The 24,171-nt window shown below is 38.1% G+C and overlaps 2 protein-coding genes across 2 annotated transcripts in view; both read left to right on the forward strand.

Moving 5' to 3' along the window:
* Window positions 1–23,950, forward strand: part of LOC306839804 (CMP-N-acetylneuraminate-beta-galactosamide-alpha-2,3-sialyltransferase 1-like) — a 69,125-nt gene extending 45,175 nt beyond the window's left edge. Inside the window, exons 3-7 of the mRNA XM_079368704.1 lie at window positions 2,745–2,938; window positions 16,592–16,771; window positions 19,548–19,593; window positions 20,745–20,864; window positions 21,056–23,950. Coding sequence (XP_079224830.1) covers window positions 2,745–2,938; window positions 16,592–16,771; window positions 19,548–19,593; window positions 20,745–20,864; window positions 21,056–21,229 — 714 coding nt within the window. The 3' untranslated portion in view covers window positions 21,230–23,950. The remainder of the gene's footprint in view (window positions 1–2,744; window positions 2,939–16,591; window positions 16,772–19,547; window positions 19,594–20,744; window positions 20,865–21,055) is intronic.
* Window positions 12,270–24,171, forward strand: part of cpsf1 (cleavage and polyadenylation specific factor 1) — a 43,213-nt gene continuing 31,311 nt past the window's right edge. Inside the window, exon 1 of the mRNA XM_079368693.1 lies at window positions 12,270–12,279. The gene's annotated coding sequence lies outside the window, so the exon portion shown is untranslated. The remainder of the gene's footprint in view (window positions 12,280–24,171) is intronic.

Genomic DNA, 24,171 nt, shown 5'->3' on the forward strand with positions numbered 1-24,171 from the left:
TAAATATTCTCTTTAGTGCCACAATGAAGAAAGAAATGTGGGCTTCAAACTCTCTAAATGTTGCTCAAAAATAAACACAGGATGGTTTTAATTTGTCTCACCTCCTCTCCACCTGCGATCCTCACCAACAATACAACAATACATACCAGATGCCAATTATAAAAAAACAACTTCATTTATTTAGCATTTAAAGAGGTTTACAAATTGCTTCAAAAATGTAATGACAAAGCATGAGCATGTAGCCATTTCTTTTTGGAATGAGTTTCGTGTTTTATTGAACTATTTGCAGAGTTTTCTTTTGCTACATCATACCAATGATGTTACACAACTCTAATCAGGGCACATTATGAGGTGTGGGACATAACCCTGGTTAATAAACACTTCCAAAGCATGGGCTGAGAAGATCAACTCTGCATATGTTTAATTTGGATTCATAGTGACAGATGGTTATGGTGTGATGAGGACACAGTGCACTGAATTAAGTGGAATTCATTACTCCAGAGACACTTTAACGCATGTGGGATATGTTGGGAAGTCAAAGAAGATTTCCAAGGGCAACATACAAGACTTATACTGGTATTAATGTAAAACAAATAGACATTTGTTGTAACAAGTCATGTAACTGACAAAACATGATATTGTGATGCATTATGGGAAGTATAGGAACACGTTTATGTGGAGATTACAGCAAGCATGGGGCATAAAATGAGGATGTCATATCTTAATGCTAAAACTATAAACATTCTGTATCAACTGGTCTTCTTTAGTAAGAGCAAATGTGTAATTGTATTGGCAGGGAAGTTTCTCAGTAGATAGACGATGATGTGTTTTGATGAAGAATTCTCTGTTGACACTGACTTGATTGCATAAAAAGTTTAAATACAAAAAAGAACAGTATCAACCGTGTCATGGTTCAACCAGGGAGAGAAGTGAGGCTAAAACCATCTCTGTCAAACACAGACAAACACTGATACATATACAGCATTGGCCAAAGCAGCAATGAAAAGCACATCTCCCCAAAATCAACAGTTCTCCTTATGACTTTTCTGACACAGGACCCCATACTTCCAATGTAGGATAACTCTCAGTTTTTATGATTTGTTAATGTCAAAGACCATCACACGTTCTCATATACTCCAGATTTAAACAATACCTAGTTGTAATCCTACACAGTCTAAAAGGAGCAGTACCAACTCCCAACTAATGAAATTCACATACTGTACATTCCAAGGTCAGGACAGCTCTCTCAAATGTATATATTTAATGTAGCTCTTGGGGCAACCCATGTTTCAGATTTAAACATTAAACTACTTTCCTAGTAAACTCAGATACTTCAGCAGCTTTCTTTGCAAGTCAGTGATGGTAGAAAAATGTGAATTTGACAGATATCTAGTTCCAGACTGTATTTATATTCATGTTTTTCAATTGTTGCGTCTCTTTGACACTGCAGACAATGTCGGGATTGTTATCTCTGCCTCTTCCAGGATGGATTTTGTCACTTGCTTGATTGCTGAGTGTCAGCGTTAAATGGCGCGGGGGGGTGACTGAGTCAGAGTGATTGACAGGAAGGCCTTAAGTTCACTGTTAATTGTTAGCAAAACATTTCCTCCTTTCAAACTCCATTTCAGCTTCACTCAAAGTATCTTAATTAATGAAATTCCAGAAACATTGGACCAGTCGTGCACATAAAAATGAATCCAGAATTATCTGACAGAATAGCTGTAAAGTGTTTAATTGAGGATGTCTTGTTTAAATCCACTTTCATGTACATTAGACTTCACATTAGCTTTATAACTAATTACATACAAGCCCTGTAATCCCATCCAAACAATATACTGTATAGTGTACTTGATGTGAATCACATTATTGGGATTCAGCTGTCTAAAAGAAAAGCCGATTCACAACATTTATGTCAGAAAATGATCCTACCTTTTGTCTGGAAGGCATCAAGTGCCTTAGGTAGTTTAACATTCACCTCACACCATGTCCAATTAGAGGCAAGAATAGAAAAATTACTGCAAGGTTGCCTCCTGTCACTTCTGGTTTTGGAAAGTGCTCCTCACAGGGAGTCTGATGAGCCAAGTGTCACATATCAACAACGTTAGCTCGGCCAGATGGTTCATGCGGCACTCCTGCGAGGCAAGGGTGTGTGACCTTTCAGGTGTACCCAGGCTGCTTGTTTCATGTCAAAGCATACATGTTACACGGCTAAGTGTAATTTCTTTAATAAGACATACATAAAATGTATCTCCATGTCTTTTGAAATCTGTTTTTATGGTATAAACTAAAGCAGGTTTTACCTTTAATAAATACTTTAATATTGCCAATATTTAACGGTAAAAACATTTAGAAATATTCAAGACCTTTACCAGAGTTCTGTTTTCTCAGTTAAAAAAACCTCCAAAACAATAGTTTGACTGAGTCACTAAAACTCTGCATTAAAAAATGTGACATTGTTCCAGAACACTCTGTATCCGTTCTGTTTCCAGCTGCCACAGCACAATATATGTAACAGTATACACTGCACACACATTCCTATATTTATTCTCTGTCTTTCTGAGTTAAAAGCCTCCAGAAGAAGGCCGAGGCAAAGGAGCCCCTGCAGACGGAGCTAAGCCGCCCCTGAGGTTATTTCAGAAATGTGTTTGGTGTCTCGAGCTCTGCTGCCCTTGTTCAATCACTTCTACTTAAAGTGGCCCTGGAGCCACCACTCTCTCTGAGGCGTCTCTCTGCTGTGTCACCAGTGGTTGCAGTCAGAGAGGCAGCCGGCCAACTTCAGTGGAGTGGTGGAGGAGCTGTTCCAAGTCATCCCTGATGATGTGCTATACATGGACGCCAGCCCTGAGCGCTGCAGGACCTGTGCCGTGGTTGGGAACTCTGGGAACCTAAAGGGCTCCCTGTACGGCGGCTTCATCGACTCCAGTGACTTCATCATAAGGTCAGTTGGCATTTCAATGTGTGGGGGTGTTTATGAGGGAATCATCAACACACACTTTGGCATTTATAATTCAACATTTACTTTTATAGCAAACAGTTTAGCATGTCTGCCTTAACTGTTTTAAGTTTGTTTGAAGGATCTTTGCCATTTCTGACTACTAGCGTGTTATCTGCGTGTCTTTCTACCAGTTGTGATAAACCTTTACCTCACAAGTAAAAAATCAAAGTACAATCACAGCTACAAACGGGAAGACAAATCCACCTAAACCACTTTCGGTAAAGGTAAAACTAAAAGATTTAACTTCAAATATTCCTAAACAGTAGATGGTGTAAGTTCAATTATGTACCTGTGTTGGCAGGTACATAATTATTCAGAGGTAGTGCACTTCCTCACAGATGGACTAGAATGTTATTGGCTTAGCTTGATGCTAACATATAATAGAAGTCAAAAAGATTGTTTCTTAAGTTAAGAGAGCATTTCTACACTCATGTTACAACTGAGTGTAGAAATGCTCAGTTACAACAGTTGTGTAATTGGTCAACTGTGAGTTGAACTCAGTGGCCTATTGGCTAAGTGCATTTGACTCAAATGATCAACCACTCAAGGAAGTGCAACATACCTGTTCTTCATTTATGCACATGAGTAAAAGGAAGTGGATACTACAGTGCTTGTTAACATACATACATACATACATACATACATACATACATAAAGTGGTGACTATGGTCTGTGTGTGTGTGTGTATATATGTATATATATATACACAGTATATATATATATACACACACAGTATATGTATATATATATATATATATATATACACACACACACACACACACACACACACACACAGTCAGATGCTCCTCCAGTATTTGATCAATTTCCTCAAGGGTCTGATAAGTTTTCAAACAAGTATTTATTCAATCATAATTAATTAATTATTCCATCTAACACTGGATTAAAAGGGTTTAGTTGAGCTTACCTTGAAGTGGATTGGTGTCTCTCTCACAGAAGCCGCAGCTGGCTCTTAGCTCAGAGATGCTGTTGGAGATTGCAATTCGCACACACTTGTTCTTTATTCCCCAAACATGTCAGAAATTATCTTGACAAAACAGCAGTGGAAGACAATAAAGTTTGATTATTCAGATGTTTGTTTGTTTTTTCCTGCACCTTCGGGCAGCCATGAACAACAGGCAAGCTTGTTGCTCTCTGTAGCAACAACTGCAGCTTTAAAGTGGATGACTTGAAAATGATTAAAAACATAAGAACTGTTTGTGTGCTTTCTTCTTTAAAACTGATGGCTCTATGATAACATTAAGCAATTTTTATAGCTAAACAAACACGTTGGCTCAGACTTCAGTTCAATGTTCATATAATATCTCCAGGCTGGACAAGGCACATATTAAAGCCTGTTTGTACTTACTTTATTTAGGTTTTGTCAGGGCTGCAAGGGTCAAATATGCAATTTTTGGTATGCAGTTTTTTTCAGAATATTGCATAAGAACTGAAGCAAAATGTTGCTATCTCCAATCGCCATTTGTATTACAAATATGCTATAAGAAATATAGATTCAATCAGTAGAATAACATCTACACAGATGAGATGACGTATATCATTCAAGAAGATACTTATCGCCATGACAGAAAAAAACTACTCATTTTTAAATTGGATATTCCAACCAATGCCAATGATAGGATATCAGATCAGAAAAACCAATGCCTTTCAAATACCCACAATGCAATTGGCCCAGATCCTCTAAAGCCCCCTTTATAGACTATTATGAATATTGAGCGGTATAGGCCTGGCGGCTAAAGCCCCTTGTTTGCTCAGCAGATTGAAGTGGTGAAATAGATTTGAGTTTTAAAAAGAGCCTTTGCTTTTCCCTTTGACAGACAAAAAGATGAGCTCTGTGGCTTTTGAATAATTATATTTTTGAATGTGTTGAGACGTCATAGTTATTCAGATTACACTTTAGTGCTTCTGAAACATAATAACTAGTAAGCAGATGGATATCCTGTTATCTTGTTCTTTCCCTTTATCTCAGGGAAACTTAGAAGAACAAACCATACCCCTTTTACGGTTTCAGTTTGTATGTGGTTGTAAATAAAAAGTACATCTAAGACACAAAGTCAATGGTTTTATCTCGTAAATGTGAAAATACAGCTAACTTTGTGGAGACACAGATAATCTCACTTCATCTCCCCGGCTACTCAAATCCATAGTTTTGATAAGGCCAATCATCAGACAAAAGTGGCCTTTAGGACTAACTTAAATTATTCAGCATGATGGAGTAACAACAAAGAGAATGTGAACAAATGTGCCTTTGTGTATCCTTAATACGGTTACATAACAAATGTAGCATTTATGGAGTCTTATCAGTTAAGATTTGTCGGGCCTTGCTTTATCATGTCCCAATCACCACTCTCAGCCTTTACGACCAGCAGTAAATAAACAGATTACAAATGAAAAGAATTGCTGACATTGTATTCCTGGCTAGCAGCTGTTGTGCAGTTACATTCTTCATTTTATGATGTTAGTACTGCCAACATAGACAGAAGGGGGCATTGTCAGTCCTACATGGGGTGTTGGTTGTGGGTAATAAGGAACCTTCATTTTCTATACCCTGTATAATAAAAGACATGTTTATTCTGTAGTATGCAGTAAACTTAAAAAAAATCATTAACATGCATCATGCATGTGTTGTGTGCGTGTACATTTTGCGCTGATATAACGCAGATTATTGGGTGGTAGGATTGTTGAAAGAAAACTCTGCACATGCCGTTGGCACTACTTTTTTCTTTTCAATTATAGAAATTGAACGTGGCACTCGGGCATAGCTTGAAGAGCAGAGTGCACAAATTACAACCCAGTGATCCTGAGTGTTAATCAACATCGAAATAAAGACGCTTTGAGCAGCTGTTAGGATGTAGAAACACATCTTGAATTAAAAGCATGCATGTGAAATTAAGCAATCATTAAAAGACTGTCTTTTTTAATGTTTTCTATGCAGAGGGTGGTTTTTGCCGAGGGAGGAGGGGGATGAGGGTAGACAGCCCTGCAATGTTTTGAATTTGGTCTGCAGTAACATTTTTTAATCGATAGGTGTCAGAGTTGCATGTTGCTCCTTTAAGTTTTATACATTATAATATATCTTGATGTTTATAAAAAAAGAAAAGAAATGAGAGGGATCTGGCCTATATGAATAACAATCCAGTTGTTTTACAGCTTTGGCCGTCACAACCTTCATGGACAGCACACAGCCACTTTTTTTTTCTCATATAATGGTCTATCTAGTTGATACAATTCAAATATTCCGAGAAGGAAGAAAGACAATCTGGGATCTATTTTGAATCCTTTTGATTAGTAAACTGACCCTTTTGTAGGATCTACCAGGGTGAAATTATGTTTATGCACCTCCTCTAATAGTTTCTGACCTTTGCTCATCCTGCCCATATGTGCATGATTAGTATTTCCAGAGGAGATATCTCTTCTGCTTCAATTGCTATAAATCATAAGGAGCATGCATTAGTTCTATTCTAACTCAGTAGTTTCACTTACATACTGCTCTTATGAAACTAGATTAGAATTGGAAACCTTGCTTCTTCTGGTCTGTTATTATTGCTTTTTGTAAATCTCAATGACAGCAGAGAAGCATTCCGAATAACTGTATACAATTAAGTTATCTTCTCACTGAATCTGATTTATTTTGTATGTTTAAGAAGACATTTTAGTTCAATTCAGACAGTTTTATGACCAATTAAAACAGTTTGTTAAATCTCTCTGGGAATATTCCCAATAACTTTTTGGATTAAAGGTGTGGAAAGCTAAGACACTCACTAGGCTGTTCTACTTCCTGGGCAAAGTGAGGACACCTCTAAGATTATTGGCAAATAAGTTTCATAATCATAAAGCTGACATTCAGATCTTGTCAGGAGTATAACCACACCATCGCTTCAATAACCAAAAGGCAATTTCTTGCGGTTTTGTTGCATCCCCTTATTTTATCACAGCATGACTTAGTCAACCTGCTGTGACATGTTGCCTCTGTAAGAAGCCACATTACTGCACTTATCTTCTTTGACAGCCCCTGCTGTGACAGCAGCGTGCTATTGTCTAACAATTGAATTATCCGTAGGCAGGGACAGCACCAAGAGAAGAGTTATTACTTTGATATTAGCTGAATAGTTTGCAGCAAGAGTCTGTGCGGTTTAGTTTTTTTCTCTGTATTTCAGAGTATCAAATCTGCTGGTTAGTGCATAGGTCAAAGAGGCAATCTTATTACACCAGAACATGCTGTTTAACACAATATTAACAGACAAAAGACTTAATCACATGACACAGATCAACTCAAATTAATTTAACAAAATACCACAACACAAAATCTCTCACTGAGAGACACAGCAGCCCAAGCTCCAAAAGCCTCTCTCCTTCTTCTTCTTCTTCTTCTTTTTGGTTAATGACAGATGGCAACAAGCTTTTAAAGAAACTCACCACCACCCTACTATGGTTGAGTGTGGGCAATACCTTTCAGTATAAAAAAAGTCGTGAGACTCATTACTTCAATCCCACATTTTCTCCTTCACCTTTTCTGTCTGGGTTTTAGAATTCTGTTCTACCATTTCTTGATCTTGTCCACAATCCTACAAATGTGCCCCCTGCTCAAGCTGTAATTTTCTGTGGTCTGCATTGTTGTGTTGGCAGGCTCATGTTCGTTCGCTTTGGTTAACTCTTCATAATGCACATAAATTCATACGGAATGACCGTGATCTAAAGACACTTGAGTGACATCCAAAAAAGCAGTGAGTAAGTGCTGTTATTCTTCTTTTCTCTGGTCCTTGACTAAAACAGCTTTATGGAAGCCCATACTGTCCATGTCAACATGATTCTCTCTCATAGTAGTCATGACTCAGACATTTAAACAGGATAAAAATGACTTCTTCTGTATATATGTGTAAAATGTCCCACATTCTGCCTCTAAAGCACCAGGTGCAACTTGTTAGATGATCAGTGTCTTCACCAGGTCAGAGCTGAAGACAACAGATGGGAGAAAAGACAAACAGCACAGGAAAAAAATATAGCCCTAACAGTGTGGAGAACCTAAAAAATAAACATGAAATCTCCATGTCCAAACTCGATCAACAGAACATTTGAAAGTGTTTGGTCTTCCAGTGATACCGTACAAGGATTAGATTTTGTTTTTTGCGTGTTACAGAAGATTTGACCATATGCAATCACATCGCCTCTGTGCGTTTATTTGCTCTATGGGAACAGCAGCATATTTTATTTGAATAGAAGTAGGCTTTACAGGGTGTGTGATTGTCTCATCATTCATATTTACTCTGCTGAATTGAGGATCAGTCAAGCTTATATACTACACGCTGATGAAAGCCCTTACAAATAACTTCATTAAGATGGATTTTAAAGCCAGTGGATGTAAGAGGTAGGATCATCACGTTTGTGACTCACGATCCTTCTTTGAAATCATTTCTAAAACCAACATTTTCACACCTCATATGTGATGTGTTTCGCCTTGGCTGTCTGCTGGTTTTGCTTAGCAACCAGCGACAATGCTCTGAAAACCTGTTTACAAGTAGAGAAAATTGCCTCTTTTTCTTACTCTGTAAGAGGGCTGTTAACATAATTTTATGTTCCCAACGGTCCACAAGTGACCACAATGTCCCTTACAAGTACCTCTTAGCATCAGCATCCCTCTGACTATTAAGACATTAGCTACACATTGTATTTGCAATCAGTGCCCTGAAGCTTGTTTTGTTTTTCCACCTATTTATGCGCTTTAAGTTTATTATTCTTTGCAAGACTTTTCTTCCCTGTTTGCCTGACAATTCTGCAATCTATTCTGCCCTTTGTTTATTGAAAGTTTGTTATTGTTGCACAACTACAAAGGAGTTCAAAGTCTTGATTGCCACTCAAGCCACTTCAGGCTGCCTGAAGCTAAGAGCGACCTAAGAACATTCATCCAAGTCCTCTTGTGATGTAGAATACAGCTGAAGATCATTCTGTTGGGAAGACTTTAATTGTTAATAATATTCTTCATTTCTGTTGTGCATTTTGTAAAAATGGGATAACATGAAGGAAGGATGACTTTGTAATGCTAGTGTTCCTGTTGTCCACACTTCCTCGCTGCTGAGGTGGAGGTCAGAGCAAGCCGTGCATGAATGAGGATGGCGGCGGTTGTGGTGTTTCATAGTGAAAAAAAACTGAATATTTTGATTTGGACTTTAAGTTAGATTAGTTTGGGGTTGATGGTCAATTTCAACATCTTTCTAACATTTTATGGACCAAATGATAAATCTGTGAATTAAGAAATAATCACTGAGACAATGTTCATGTTTTATTCAGTTATAGATAGTACAAAGCAGTTACTTTTTAAGTCTCCTGCAGACACTTGGTCAGTACTCAGTTCATCTAATCTAAAAATTCTGCTCTCAGGGTTGGTATCAGAAGGGAAAATAATGTATTGGGACAACATTGCAGTAAGTGATTAAAACAGGCAATAAAACGGGATGATAACATGTATTAATTGTATATAATGTGAACCAATAGGAGATGACTTTGGAAATTAATCAAAAGTAAAATATTTCATCGCAAATGTTACTAGTTAGTTATGTACAGTATACACAGTATATAACTCCACATACATAAAATTAAAAAAGGTTTTAAAGAACAGTCTTTGCTGTTGGTTATCCTCCATCCGAACATGAAAACAAGGCAAATATTCTGCTGAAGATGATATTGCATAGGGTTCAATCTTCCAAAAATCCTCTGGATACCTATTTGATTGTGACTGAACTGCAACATACTGCTTTTGAACCATTATATGAGAAAAAATTACATCATTTTCTGTGTTGCTGGTGCTTCATCACAGCATTCTTTAATCCACATGGATAATGTCACCTGTGGTTTTTAGGTTAGCAGAATGGGTAGAGTGCTGCACGGCTCTCAAAAACAACCTTGAGTGAAAGTTTAATATTCACCCTGTTAATTACAAAGCCTCGAGCTTTAAAACTTCACCTGAGACTTTCTGCTTTCATCTCATCGGGGGCTGTTGCCTCCTTCTGCTCCCACTGCTTCACTCACCTGATAAAAATGTACACAGTGTTCATTCCTCATCATGACTATTAGTGAGCTGGAACTGCAAAAGCGTTTTGAAAATTCACACAGTTTGGCTTTGAAAGGAGAGCGTATGAGAGCGAACTAGCGAGTAAAGAAATGGAACAGCACTGAAATACCACTGACCTTTGAAAGTGCCAGTTGGCTATGACACGCTGCATGAAGCGGCTGCACCATGAAGCACAGGGCAGTGCTGTGGAATGCCGGAGTTCACGGCTTTAAGCATTTTAAGGACTTATGAATAATAATGTTCCACTCTGTGCTGCTTGGCAGACTGCATTGACAGTAAGATGCCATAAATCAAAGACGAGCATCGTGGCCTTACATTTCTCACCTTATAAAGATGAAGCAAAATTATTTCCATACAGAAGCTCTGATTTAATCAGTAGTTCAACAGCAAATAAAATGTCTGACCCAAATAGAATCTCATGTCAAGTAATGGTTAAATGTCAAAAGTTAACATTAGATTCCTAATATGAAGACAAAAATCTTTAGACTTCCACCTACTGCTCAACAGATTATAATCTGACTTCACAGCCATTTGTTTTAACCTCAATTATTCTGCTTGACATTTTGTGTTAATTTCAATAGCCAGTGATGTATCCAGAAAAGCTTGAGTTAACTAAACATCATGAGTTGTTATTTTGGGCTTGCAGTAACAAGTTTTTCTGTCACACCTTTTTTATCACGTCAAAGTTTGTTTGCCACCACAAATGAAACAGTTCAATAAATAAAACTGCTGCCAAGGCCATGAGAATAGACTTCACCAGCACACTAATTAAAAAGAAAACGCAGGTTAACGTTTTTACTGTCTACTACTCCTTACCTTAATGATCTAGGAAGGATACTGTAAACCGTACATAATGCATTCACGCAATCTGTGATTCTTTGCCACCTGTCTGTCTTGTAATTGTCAGCTGCGTTTATTTTTTTTCTCTTTTCCAAGACAAAACAGGGATGGCTGGTATAAAGGGGCTTGCAGGGCCAAGCCCTCCCTTTCTCATGCGATGATTAGTTCAGTTATTAGAAGTTTAAGATAACTTACAACAGATTACTTTAACATGTTTGGAACCTAGGGTGGCAACCAAACCTAATCGTTGAAGACACAAATCAATTATTGGGCTTTTTTCATTCTTTTGCAGCCCAAGCATCATTTGTCAAGTTAGTATTTTTATGGAGGCCTAGCACTGTTGTTGCTCTAAATTATGTTTCGGTTTATCTTTTAGCCTTCCTGTACTATTGTTGGATCATGACTCTATTAAAGGTCACATATTATCCTCTTTCTTTAACCAGTTTAAAAAAGTCTCATAGGTCCCCAAAACCTGTCTGGAAATTATCTTGTTAAAAATCCACTCTGATCCATGATCCTATCAACCCCTCTATTTTAGCCCTACTCAGAACAGGCTGTTTCTGTGTCTGTAGCTTTAAATGTCAATGAGCTGTGTCTGACCACGCCCCTTTCTGAAGGCTTTAGGTGGCTCTGGCTTTCTTGCACCTTGCCCAATTGTTGACGGTGAAAAGGTCACCCACCTGGGGGAGGGGTGACTTCCCTTTGTGTTTTCATGAAGGGAAAATCTCCAAACAACCTGTTCAAGCACATATTTTCTGAAAATTGGAGCAGATAAGATGGAGAGGATGAACATCAAATGAACATCATAATTGTTTGGTTTGTGGACAGGCTAGAGACAAATATTACTTTGAGAAAAAACACAGTAAAATGTATTTTGCATAATATTGGACCTTTAAGCTCACTAACATTTTTGATTTTGTTTCAAGTCATACCTCTTTATACCTTTAAACTGTCATGAATCCTAATCTAGGACAAATTAAAGGCTTCATGGTATTCATGGTGATCTCAAGGGTTATTCGTGTTTTAGGCTATGCAGCTGATAAGAATAAAAGTCCCCAACGCTTCAACTCTGAAAAACATGTCAGAAAAATCTAACCCAGTTCACTGCTTTATACAAAACTGACTTGTACATATGTGGAGAGTCTAGAGTTAGTGATGTTGATTGATGCTTCAAGTACTGGCAATTAACTCCTTAGCCTTACAATAGCCCTGCTATATATCACCGGTCAAGATGTCTGAAACCAGAACAAAAGACCTCCAATTTGAATTTTACTCCTCCACTGAGTCTGAGTCATTTGTCCTGGCTTCATGCTTTCTCTGAAGGTGTTGTAGTCCCTCCAAGCTTTCTGATTCCAAATCGATTATAACAAGGGAGCTGCATAAATTCTTTATATGAGCTAAAGTTTGATATTAAATATCTAGCAAAATCTTTCCACCAACATTTCTAATACTTGTGATACTCGTTGCTTTACTTTTGTGTTTCTTTACCATTTTGCTATATTCCAGGTAAAAATCCAGGTTTCCCTGTGCATGAGAAACCCATCTTGGTGGCAAGATGAGCTTTTCAAGGGCTCAATACATCTCCTTCAGTTTCTTTCAAGCCCATCTGGTACAAATTTCCAGTGCCAAGAGGGAGTTAGAGCAGAAGTTGAATATTGATTAGACCAATCCGAAATATACGCCTCCTTAGAGCAGTTGACTCCACATGCCCCCATAAGATTAAGTGGATGAGCAGCACACTGAATCCACTTAGGTTAACTTCCTGAGTGCCCTTACTGATTTGCATAATCATAGCATTGAAATATGCAGTGAGTGACAGCAAGATGGGTACAGTAAAGCCCCATTTCCACCGAGCGGTTCGGCTCGGTTCGTCTCGATATGGTGCGCATTTTGCGGTGTTTCCATAGACTAATCCTGGGGAAGATTCCCAAATAACTGATGCGTACCGTCCCACTTTTTGGGACCCTTCTGTTGGGGTGCCAAGATTATAGAGCCGACCCGAAAAGGTGGAGCTAAACACTCCAGTCCGTTGATTGGTTGAAAAAATCAACCGTGTGACAAACAGTAAACAAAAGCTGTGTTTAAACCATAGACTGTGATCATTTATGTCTGTTTATTTACTTGAGGCACACAGCCTTCTCTGAAACAAAGCTTGATTGAGTTTGTAATAAAGATCTACATGCCGGTGACAAAGTGGATGAACTGCTGGATGTCTTCCAGCGTGGGTTTTGTTTGTGTAGCGTTTTTCTCCTTTGTTGAATTTATTAGTTAGAGGTTAGCTGCTATCATGTGACACTATTTACGAAGCGGCTATTGTCATCCAGCTTACCAAATAGGGCACGGGTGGCTGTGGAAACGCAAATGGGATGAGGTTTAATTGAACCAAATTGTACTGATCTGTACCGGACTGCTGTGTGGAAACGGGGCTGAAGGAACTTCATAGTTGCACAAAAATTGCATACACAAATTTTTTTTAGAAAACGTTCAGATGGGGTCGCCGGTGGCGCAGCGGCAGTGCGCGCGACCCCACGTATTGAGGCTCAGTCCTCGCGCGCGGGCGGCCCGGGTTCGCGTCCGGCCTGTGGCCCATTTCCCGCATGTCTCTCCCCACTCTCTCTCCCCCTTTCCGACTCTATCCACTGTCCTCCCTCTACAATAAAGGCATAAAAAAACGCCAAAAAATAAATCTTTAAAAAAAAAAAAAGAAAACGTTCAGATAGGTTCAGTTCTGGAAATTGACTGAATGTTTTATGTAAAAGAAATTGTGACTTGTCATTTTGTAGCAGTAGTCTCAGTTGTCAAACAAGTTCAATTTTGTTGTTTTTCAACATTTGAAGAACAAAAAATGGTCTTTAATGGTTCTGTTATTGGATTCTTGCCATGCTTGAGTTTAGAAGAACATGAGATGTCGACAACCACTCCAAGAAGAATGTATAATACATTATCTCTGAATGTGCAGCAGAAGTGATGAATTTGCCACATAATACTGTTTAATATGTGCCATGGGTTTCCTTTGCCCTCACTGACATACTTTTTCATCTGTTCAGGGTGGCAGGGATCCATTTGGTGAGCAATTCTCACATTCCCAGAAGCTTTAGTTACCATTAAAAGAGAACTTCACCAATGTTGTGCTGTCAAAATTTCCTTTTCTACTGACATATTGCTCCATAAAAAAAACCTCTTGCCAGTACTTCCTTTTCCATCTGCGGCAGTGTTGAGCTAAGTCATTACCAAGAAGGTGGTTTGTTGTGGAGGAAACAGTACACAGGGAGAGTAAACCAGTAACTCTTTTTTTCCTCATCTTCTTCTCTCCATTTCTGATCCTGTGAGATTTGTTGATGTGTTCATAGAAAATGACACATCATCATTGTGTAAAATACACCTCTTTTCCCACCAGAATGCAATAACTGATAATGCAATGTCATAATAATATGCGCTGTGTTGATGATAACCACATCTGGTGCTGCAGCTTTGTTACTGGTGACACACTTATCTTCTCTGGGACTGAAGGCCTCCCAAACAGTACACAGCTGTAAGATTGCTTTCGTCAGCTGCCAATGTGAAAATAACTGCAGATTTTAGTTATTTTTTGGGCCTTTTTGCCTTTATTGGATAGTACATCTAAAGAAATTGTTAGGTCTTAGAGAGTAGGGGATGACGTGCAGCATAGGGTTGAGGTCAGAGTTGAACCCACGGCTGCTGCGACGAAGATGACAGCCTCTATAGGGCATGTGTTATCACCACAATCCCATGTCCCAGATGCAGATTATTAATTTGAGATTTAACGAAGGATCATGTATTGCAAGCATGAATTCTCCTAAAATCAATATTTTTCAAACAAGAATATTGCCAGACACTTTTTGCATAATACAAACCAGTATCCCTCCTATAGTGCCACAGTCTAATTTATGCATCGATAGATTTAGTCACTACAGAACCAAAATATATCTATCAGGATTTGGTAAATTAAAAAAAAGCTTAGAATGTGATTATTGGACTTACCTTGTCACCAAACAAGGAAAGGCTGATGAATATTTATGTTCCTCCAAATAAGCCATGTGTTTAAAGGGATAACTGTCGATGTAATAACAGCCATGTTGACCACTATTAAATCATCAGATTAAACAGCAATAATGCATGCAATGTTTCGCAGGGCAATGAGAGTGAGAGTGCTCTCAGATGGGGCCACCCTTAGAGATGTTTCCTACTGTCGTTGCAAGATTTGTACATTTTGGGCAGCTGCTTTGATTTAAGTTTGTGAGTCCTCAGGGAGCTCCTACTGGTCTGGGGTCCTGAGCAGTTGCCGGCCTTGCCTGTTGACAAGCAGCACCTCTGGTTTATGGAAGGGTTGTTGCAAGAAGAGCTTGAATCTCTGCAATGTACAGATACAGTGTTAATCAGAATGGGAAAAAAGAGAAAGGAATTGTGTTATTTAGTCTACATTAGAGAATAGCAATTTATTTATTATATAAATTATTTGTATATTTAAGTTGAAAATTCACTTGGACTTGTATATTCTTTTGACAACTCAAAGCCCTTTTACCTTACATATCACATTCACCAATTTACACCACATTCACACACTGCTGGTAGAGGACTACGTAAGGTGTCCAACTGCCCATCAGGACAATTCCATTCACTGTAGGAGCTGGTGATTGAATCCCCAACCTTCCAGTTTAGAGACAATGAACTCAACCTCTGAGATACAGGCCATTTAAAGGTAAAGTGGAAAAACAGCAACTTTATTTAGTTTATTTGTCGAGCCTTGATGGTCATTTTTGAAGTCAAGATGCTTGACCATATGTAAAGATGCAACATGAAATAGCCAAAACAAATGTCATGGAACTGGGTCGGACTGAGTTCTGGTTGTTTTCACACCTCAAACGAACCGCACCAGGGTTCATTTAGAAGCGAACCTCTTCGGCTGGGTCTCGGTCCGGCTGTTTGGTGCGCACCTGAGTTCGATGGTTTGTATTCACACCTACTCAAAAGGTCTGCACCAGGGTTTTAGTTTGTTTCAAGCGAACCAAACAAGGTAGGTGTAAATACACCAAGATAGCCAAGACACAATTTGCCTTTTGCGAGTTCTGACAGGCTCAGGCTGCAAATGTCAAGCGGTTGTATAGCTGTCATCTCCGAGTCAGTAATGAGAAAGATGATACTTCTCCAGCTGAAGCATCCAACAGGTGATGCTGGATACACAGAGTCAGATTAATATTTTTTCCTCTATGTGTCACTTCCTCCCACTGACCAATACCAACCAACATTGTCAAACTGTGTTCCTGCCAATTAATGCCCAAGCCCCAGAGAGTGTATTGTTGCACATAATAATAGGGACGCCTTGTCTATCTTGCCAAATGGTAATTGTCTGCCTTGATTGGACACCGGATGGTTCTGAATAGCTATTTGGATTTCAAAAACATTGTTAAGTTGGAAAAAATGTCCTTTAGGTTTCTTGTAAAATGGTTACCATGTGTTGTTTCAATGTCTATGTGCCACCTTGTTAGCTTACACATTATTAGATGGTGGGTATTGGCACAACAAAGTCAAACATTTTTTATCTTTATAACATGCAGGTAAAATAAACCTCGGTTTGAGCTGCAATGGAACAGATAAAGATGGCATAGCAGCCAGAAAAAAAAACAACAACCTCTGCTCCTTTGTCCTTGCAGAATGAATCAGGCGCCCACCTCCGGTTTTGAAGAGGATGTGGGCGCGAGGACGACACACCATGTCATGTATCCAGAAAGTGCCATAGACCTGGACAATTCCACCAGCCTGGTGCTGATCCCTTTTAAGACTCTGGACCTGCAGTGGATCATTAGTGCTCTTACAACGGGAACCATTAAACAGTAAGTATAATTATGCATATGTTAAAGCTGCACTTTTTAATATGATTTAGTTTATAAGAAAGTAGTTGTAACATAAGAGTCGATATGTCTTGTGAAAAATCAACAAAGAATTATTCATCTGCTGCTTTTTTTTACGTTAATTGTTTTTGAAGCCATGTTAGTAACAGATTGTGTACTTGTAGTATCTGGCTAGTAAATCTAGTGGAGCATTATGGTGTTGGTGGAGATGAAAAAAGACTTTAAAGGAAAACTGAAATGGCCTTGCATTCATCAAAGGGCCAGAAACATGATTCTAAGTGATTGCATAAGCAGGGCCAGTCACTTCAATAATTAGTGTACACATTATTTAGTGTTACTGTCGCAGTATGAGAGGCAACAACTCCTAACTCCCCTTGTTCCACCTGCCAATTCACACCCGTATTTTGCTAATTAGTTATCTGAAAGCAACCGACTCAACAGTTGCTATGGGAAGCATGTATTCAATAACGTATTTGCAATCAGTTCTGATTAGTGCTTACTGGATGATGGATTGTGAAGCTGGCAGTGAAATGCTACTACAGTAGTTGCAATAGTAGAGGAGTTTCAGACATTTTTTACTTAAAGGAAAGATGTGCAACACATAATTTTTTACACATAATATATGGATTTCAGACACATTATTAAATGTATTAAAATGTGCAACATTTAGACATAATAATAGCAGAAATCAAGTACTGTATATATCCTCTATAAATATCTCTTTATGTCATGACATTACAATGATTGGAAGTGTGAGTCCAGCTGGCTGTGTTGTTGTCGGGCCATGTTTACAAGGAGAAGAATTACATAATCACTGCTTATTTTAATGTCACATAAGGGTTTTTAGATCTTGTCATTCCGTGTCAAGTCACTTGCAATGTGGAGCTACAAGCTGTCTTACAGTGAATGTGCTAACATTAGCCTGCTAACACAACAGTGCAGGTTGCAGCTCAAGTGAAAGACAATTGTGTCCACCCCTTGCACTTAATGGTTTTTAATGATGGGGCATTCCAATCAATAACACCTTCATGTAAACATGAGGGGAAATGGGTTGGTGGGTGTCGCTGGAGGAGAGAGGCTTTAGTACGACGGACAGACAGCAGTGTGCTGGTGCTCAAAGGCGACATTTACTGGATCAAAAAATCACATATTCTTCCTTTGATAACATGTTACTCCTAACACTGTTTATGAGCTGCCCTGTCTGCCAGATGGATGAATTGCTTTAACAATTTAGCTGTATAACTTCAGTAGATACTTTGTTAATGTTAAGTTAGCTATAGCAGCCAAACAGTCTAACAAGGTTTAAAAGTGAAGTCTAAATTAAATTTGGTAACATGTCATTACTTACAACTGAAGTAGTATAATTAGTTATATTTAAAAAGTGAAGGCATAACATTTAAAACACATTTAATGATGGATAAATGTGAAGTGTTCACATATGAATTTACCTCTCAAGAAAAGTTCAGTTCAAGGTCTTTAACTGTCCTAGAAATATGAAAGGCTTGCATGCATTACATTGCTTCACCTTTTACTATTTCACAGATTAATTTACTCTCTACAAAAACCCGACTGTCACAACAATCACATTCACATGATGTCCCTGTTTGTCAGATTGCCAAAACAAGGATAATCACTCAGTTTTAATCTTCCAGTTAATTTCATGTTTATTCACAGTGGCCCATAATCATTAGCTTAGTTACTGGACACTCGGAATCTATGCCACTACCAAAAACTCAAGCATGGCAACAAGGACGAGTACATCCAAGCAATTGTTTCCTATGAAATGTGCAGTTGTCTTCCAACCCTGCCAGAGCAATCTTTCTGCATCATTAAATCCCACTTTACTGCCAGTAATGTCAGCATTAGCCCACCAGCCATTAGCTCTTCACTGAGTTTGGTGAATATTTTCTCAAATTATTTCCATACACAAAGAACAGTGTGAAGAGGGTACAGGGCTCACTGCCTCTCGTCCATATTCACACACCTCACTTTGAAGTTAGCGATCCTGAAACTCAAGCACCTCTCTATGTAAAATTGTGCTTACGTGTGTGTGTGTGTGTGTGTGTGTGTGTGTGTGTGTGTAGGTGTGTGTGTGTGTGTGTGTGTGTGTGTGTGTGTGTGTGTGTGTGTGTGTGCGTGCGTGTGTGTTGAAAGATGTACTTTCTAACTTTATAATGCAGTGTGTAATATACAGACCCAGACACATGGCAGCCCATTTTCATATTCATACACCACAAGAGGAAGAGGAACTGGCTGGATTGTTATATTGTAAAGCACATGATATCAAACAGCACTAGACAAGTCATTGTAATCTTTGAATTTTAATGAGACTCTCTGCTGCAGAGGAAATAGCATTGATAAACCATTTCTTTAATTGGAAACTTTTGTCTGGATTGTATCTTGCCATATACTCATTACATTTCATGTGGGTCATTTGTATGCCATCCCTTCACATTTTCATCCAAGTTTGCACAGACCTGGTGTAGAGAACCTATACTCTAGAATTATTCATTTTTCAGCTAATCATCGTTGTCCTTTTAGCTCTGTTTCTTTCTGGAAAACGTTACATTTTCATATGCAAATGTAGACATTTTCATAAGCCAACTGAATATTGACACCTCCAGGGAGCAGCCTCCACCTTGTTCAAAGTGCCTCTCCCATTTTCACGTTTTAACCTTGCCTACCTGGAATGAAGCACATCTCTGCACTGCATGCTCTTGTACAAAGAATAATTCCCTGTTCTTATCTTTTGTCACAGCACATATATACCTGTTGTATCCAGGATAACGGCAAACAAAGATAAGGTGGGTTATATTTATTTTACAATTTCATTTAATATGGAAATGCATTAGTTTGAAAATCATATATTCAGAGAAGTGCTGTTACATCAAGTCACATCAACACCACAGCCGAAAAAACCCAGTGAATTTTTCTCAATTTTTTACGTTTGTTAATCTATATATACAGATTCTAAATGGAAATGTAGCATCCGTACTCAGAGTTTTGATTTAAGTATGGGAATTGTTTTGGTTTTCATTTCTAGTATGTGTGTAGTCTGAGTTGTATTCAGCAAAGCACACTTTGGTTGCAGGACAGACAGTCTGGAGAACAAATGCAGGTGGAACACAATCTGCAGTGATTACATCCCGGCTCCCATCGGTAGAATTCATTTATTTCGAAAAACAGATATTTGCCTGCAAGAAGAGCTAACAATCCATGCTAGATCGACAATTTCCACTTGAGCAAACCCTTTGCCTGGTACTGTGTCATAAAAAGCCAATCTGTTTTGATTTCCCAACTTCATGGAAGGCTTCCGAAATGGCTAGTCAAACCCCCATTCAACAAACAAGCATTTAAGAAATAGTTTCCCCCTCCAAATGAGGACAGACTTGACAAGGGTTTCTTCTGTATGTTTTACAAATCTGAATCTTGATACTGTTGCTTAAACAAATTTACGTACTAACTGTCCTATTAAATGCAGAAGATCTGTGTAATTTTTCAGTTTACACATCTTAAGTTAGCCAGAGTGTAGCTTCCTTGTGACCTTGCATTTAGATTTAAACTGAGACTCACCAAAAAAACGAAAAAAAAAAACGAACGAGTGCTCCTCGAGCTGACGTACCAAGAAATTATTTTCAAAGAAATGACAGCATTTACTTTTCAGATATATTTCGAGGGGGGACTTTCATTTCACTTTTAATCAGAACACATGGTTGCTTCTCAAAATGCTAATTGGCCTGTAAACATTGCAGCACATGGAAAATGAAGTCTTGGCTCCCTGAAATAACAGAGAAGTTGGCCATTGTTCCCAGAGGCATATGTGGTTGTTGTCAGATGATAGCAGATGGTTTTGGAGATTGAATGTCTGTTAACCATGTCATCCAGTTGGTGCCAATCTAAATGCAGATCTTTTCTAGTACACAGCTTTTTTCAAACTTTGTTGTGTCTTTTGCAGGTTTTAATTTACAGTCCAACATTTTTCAAGTATGTTTATGAGTCTTGGCTTGAAGGTCATGGACGTTATCCTTCCACTGGATTTCTCAGCTTGCTGCTGGCTATCCACATATGTGATGAGGTAAGTTGAAACACTTGAAGTAGTGCTACAGGATTGACCTCAGAAAACTCCTCAAGACTGTACATTTATAAGGCCAACTCACTTGATATCATAGTACACTGCATTTTTTTAATGCTGTAATAAAAAATCTATGAATTCAAAATATGTTGATTTGAACTGATGCAGTTCCCTTTTCTTCACATCTGCTCCAGGTCAGTGTGTTTGGATTCGGGGCTGACCAGTATGGAAACTGGCACCATTACTGGGAGGAGAACCATTTGGCTGGAGCCTTCCGACACACAGGAGTCCATGATGGGGATTTTGAATATAATGTCACTCTGCTGCTCGCAGACAAGCACAAAATCCGAATGTTCAAAGGCAGATGATGATGGGCCCATTTGTACAGTGGGATAATCACCAAATGACCCTGAAGAGCCTTTCTTACTTCTTATATTCTCTTTATCTCATGCAGGACGAATGTTCCGACCTTCAAGAACCCTTTCAAGTTCTTGAACTCTGGTCTGTCCTGTTTCGTGTCCTGTAAATAAGCCACTGTAGAGGAGAAAAGCAACATTGCCACTCCTACTCCTGTGGTATACATTATTATCGAAGAAACATTCTTTGCAGTCTGGCAAAACAAGTTAAATGTGTCTGACAGGAAGAATAAGCTATAATATAATAATGCTATACACTATTTAAAAGTATGTGTGGCTTGGATTTTGACCATTGGTTTGTTAATGTTATTGACAGCCATAGTCAAAATGTCATCATTAATCTGTTCATTGTACAGCATGTAGGGGCTACAATCAGTAATCGATCTGAAAATGTGCATTGTTGGTACAAACACATGCAAAAAACTGTTATTGACTACCAGCACTACAAAGCTACTTACATTTGCTTGTCCGAGCTATAATACTGTTTGTCAATTTAAAGGAACACCTTGGTTACTAGCCACAAAGACATAGCTTTAATAAGAGAAACATATAGAAAGCTTACAATTTATGTTTAGACATTCATGGTCTTCAGAGAATAAATCTTGACTTCCTGTTCTTCAGATCAGATTTGACCTCATTGGATCAACTATTAATGCGGTGAAGTTTGGTTCCTATATTTATGTCCTCCCTTATAATCAACTGTGAACACTTTGCTGGTTTGTATTTACCATAATGCCATCATCAAGTCAAAAATGTAGTTTGTCCAGTACCACAGTGCAACTACATGCAAAACCAATGACATGCCATTAGCCTCAGATGGAGATAGTTTGCCATGCTATTTACAAAATACTAGCATGCTAAAAGGCTAAACAGTGATGGTGAACATTGTGATAATTGTGCTGTATCACATCAGCATGTCAGAAATATTGTGTGAGCATTAGCTGGATGTTATTGTTAGCATTAAGGTCAATGCACCAATGTGCCTGTGTAAGGAAACACAAGCCCCTAGCACGGTTATAGACTTTAGCTTCAACTAAAGCAGAACAAGTATACTGTAGATGCAACTCTAAGCAAAGGACCTCATTCACCAATGTCTTCCTAAGCGTTTTCTTACATTTGTGTTCAAGAAGTCAGGGCAGATTGATTCACCTGACTTGAAATTTCAGATGGAATTGTTCAAAGTCAGTGTTCTTAAACTGCATGCCATGTCCTCATGAGTTGTCAGCTAGTTCCCATTATTTGGTATTCTTAAAAAAAAAAGTAAAACAAAAAATGCAGCTTTAATGCCTATAATGGGGAATGAGACTGCAGGTCCTAGTGCACACACAGAATTTAGAAGACAGGTAACGAGTCAAACACGTTCAAATCTTAAGCACCTGACTGTCAATGTTTTCTACAAACAGATATATTGGATGATATCAATGACTTGGAAAACACTGTCACCAGGAGAAAAAAAAGGCACCAGAAAAAGTGAAATGAAATAGTCTGAGAAACTTGCAGAAATTGCAGACACTGACCATATGTTTTAAATAAGTATTCTTGTTTCAACAAAAACTTAAAAACAGTTACCCATGTGTGTTGCAGTTACCTTTAGTCTAGTGATGAGTGTCTACACCATATGTATGGAGGATATAGTCCTCCAAGCAGGCAGCCCGGGTTTGAATCTGACCCGTGGCATGTCATTTCCCACTCACTCAGTCTCCCTGTTTCCTGACTGTCTTCTCTCTAGGCATGAAAAAAACCCTTAGCTAAAAAAGCATTTGAAAAAGAAGAAAACAACTGTAACCCATGTGCTAAGTTTATAATCAGATTACATTTTGCAGTTTAATCAACCATAATATAACTGAAATAAAATCTGACAATATTTGTATCAAGAATTTATATACAACACACCTACATGGTGCAAAACTAAGAAAAACACAAGACTGTTAATTGTAAAAGTGTTTGTATGCACTTCTTAACTAATAACAAATCCTAACAAAGACAACTTTTGTAAATGTCAGAATCTTCTTGAGAACATGTGTAGGTGGGTTTTAAGAAGACATTTTCTTTGTGATGGTGAATGAGTCCCAAGGTTCTCCACCTGTGTCAAAGTTAGCATGTAAATTGTCCTAAAATGTGAGACTGAAGGTCAGTTTTATTTACCAATTTAACTGCATGTTTTATACAAAATGGGCAATTAATAATAAAACACATTAGCTGGGGGCGAATTTTGAAAAGCACTGATCTACAGTAGAGTTGTGCTGTTGTAGATGTGATGTAAAAAAAAAAAAAAAACCTAAGAAATATTTCATATGTTACACACACAACAGCTCATCCATTAATGTATAGACAGTTGCTATTTATTTGCATAAATTAAAATTTAATACAGCCTATAGGGTGCCTTATCAATATAATGAATAATGTAATGTCATTTTACATGTACATTATGATATATCTTTTCATAAAACAGTAGGAGTTAAGTGCCTTTTTTCAAGAAAAGTACACTTCTGATTTGTAATGAGTGTTACAACATTTTTAGTAATCTTCACATGTTTAAATGGTATTGTTGTGTATAGAGTGTTAATTTAAAGAATAATATGCATGCATGATTTAAACAGTGTATCGTATTAATTATTCATCAGTAATATCATTTTGTTGATGCCACAGAATAAAATGTTTGATTACACATGATAGTCAGACCTACCTTTCAGTATCTACAGTTTTGTCTGAATTTGAAATTATAGTCTGAACTTTTTGTCCAAGTTTGAAGACTTCATTAATGGTCGCATATTACCCACTCTACTTTTTAATCCGTTTAAACTAGTCTCAGAGCTAAAAAAAAAAAAAAAAAAAAAAACATGACCCAGAAGTTTCTTGCTAAAAATCTATGCCTATAAAACCCTTTATTTCAG

Source organism: Symphodus melops, assembly GCF_947650265.1.
Source record: "Symphodus melops genome assembly, chromosome: 18".
NCBI classification, from domain to species: domain Eukaryota; kingdom Metazoa; phylum Chordata; class Actinopteri; order Labriformes; family Labridae; genus Symphodus; species Symphodus melops.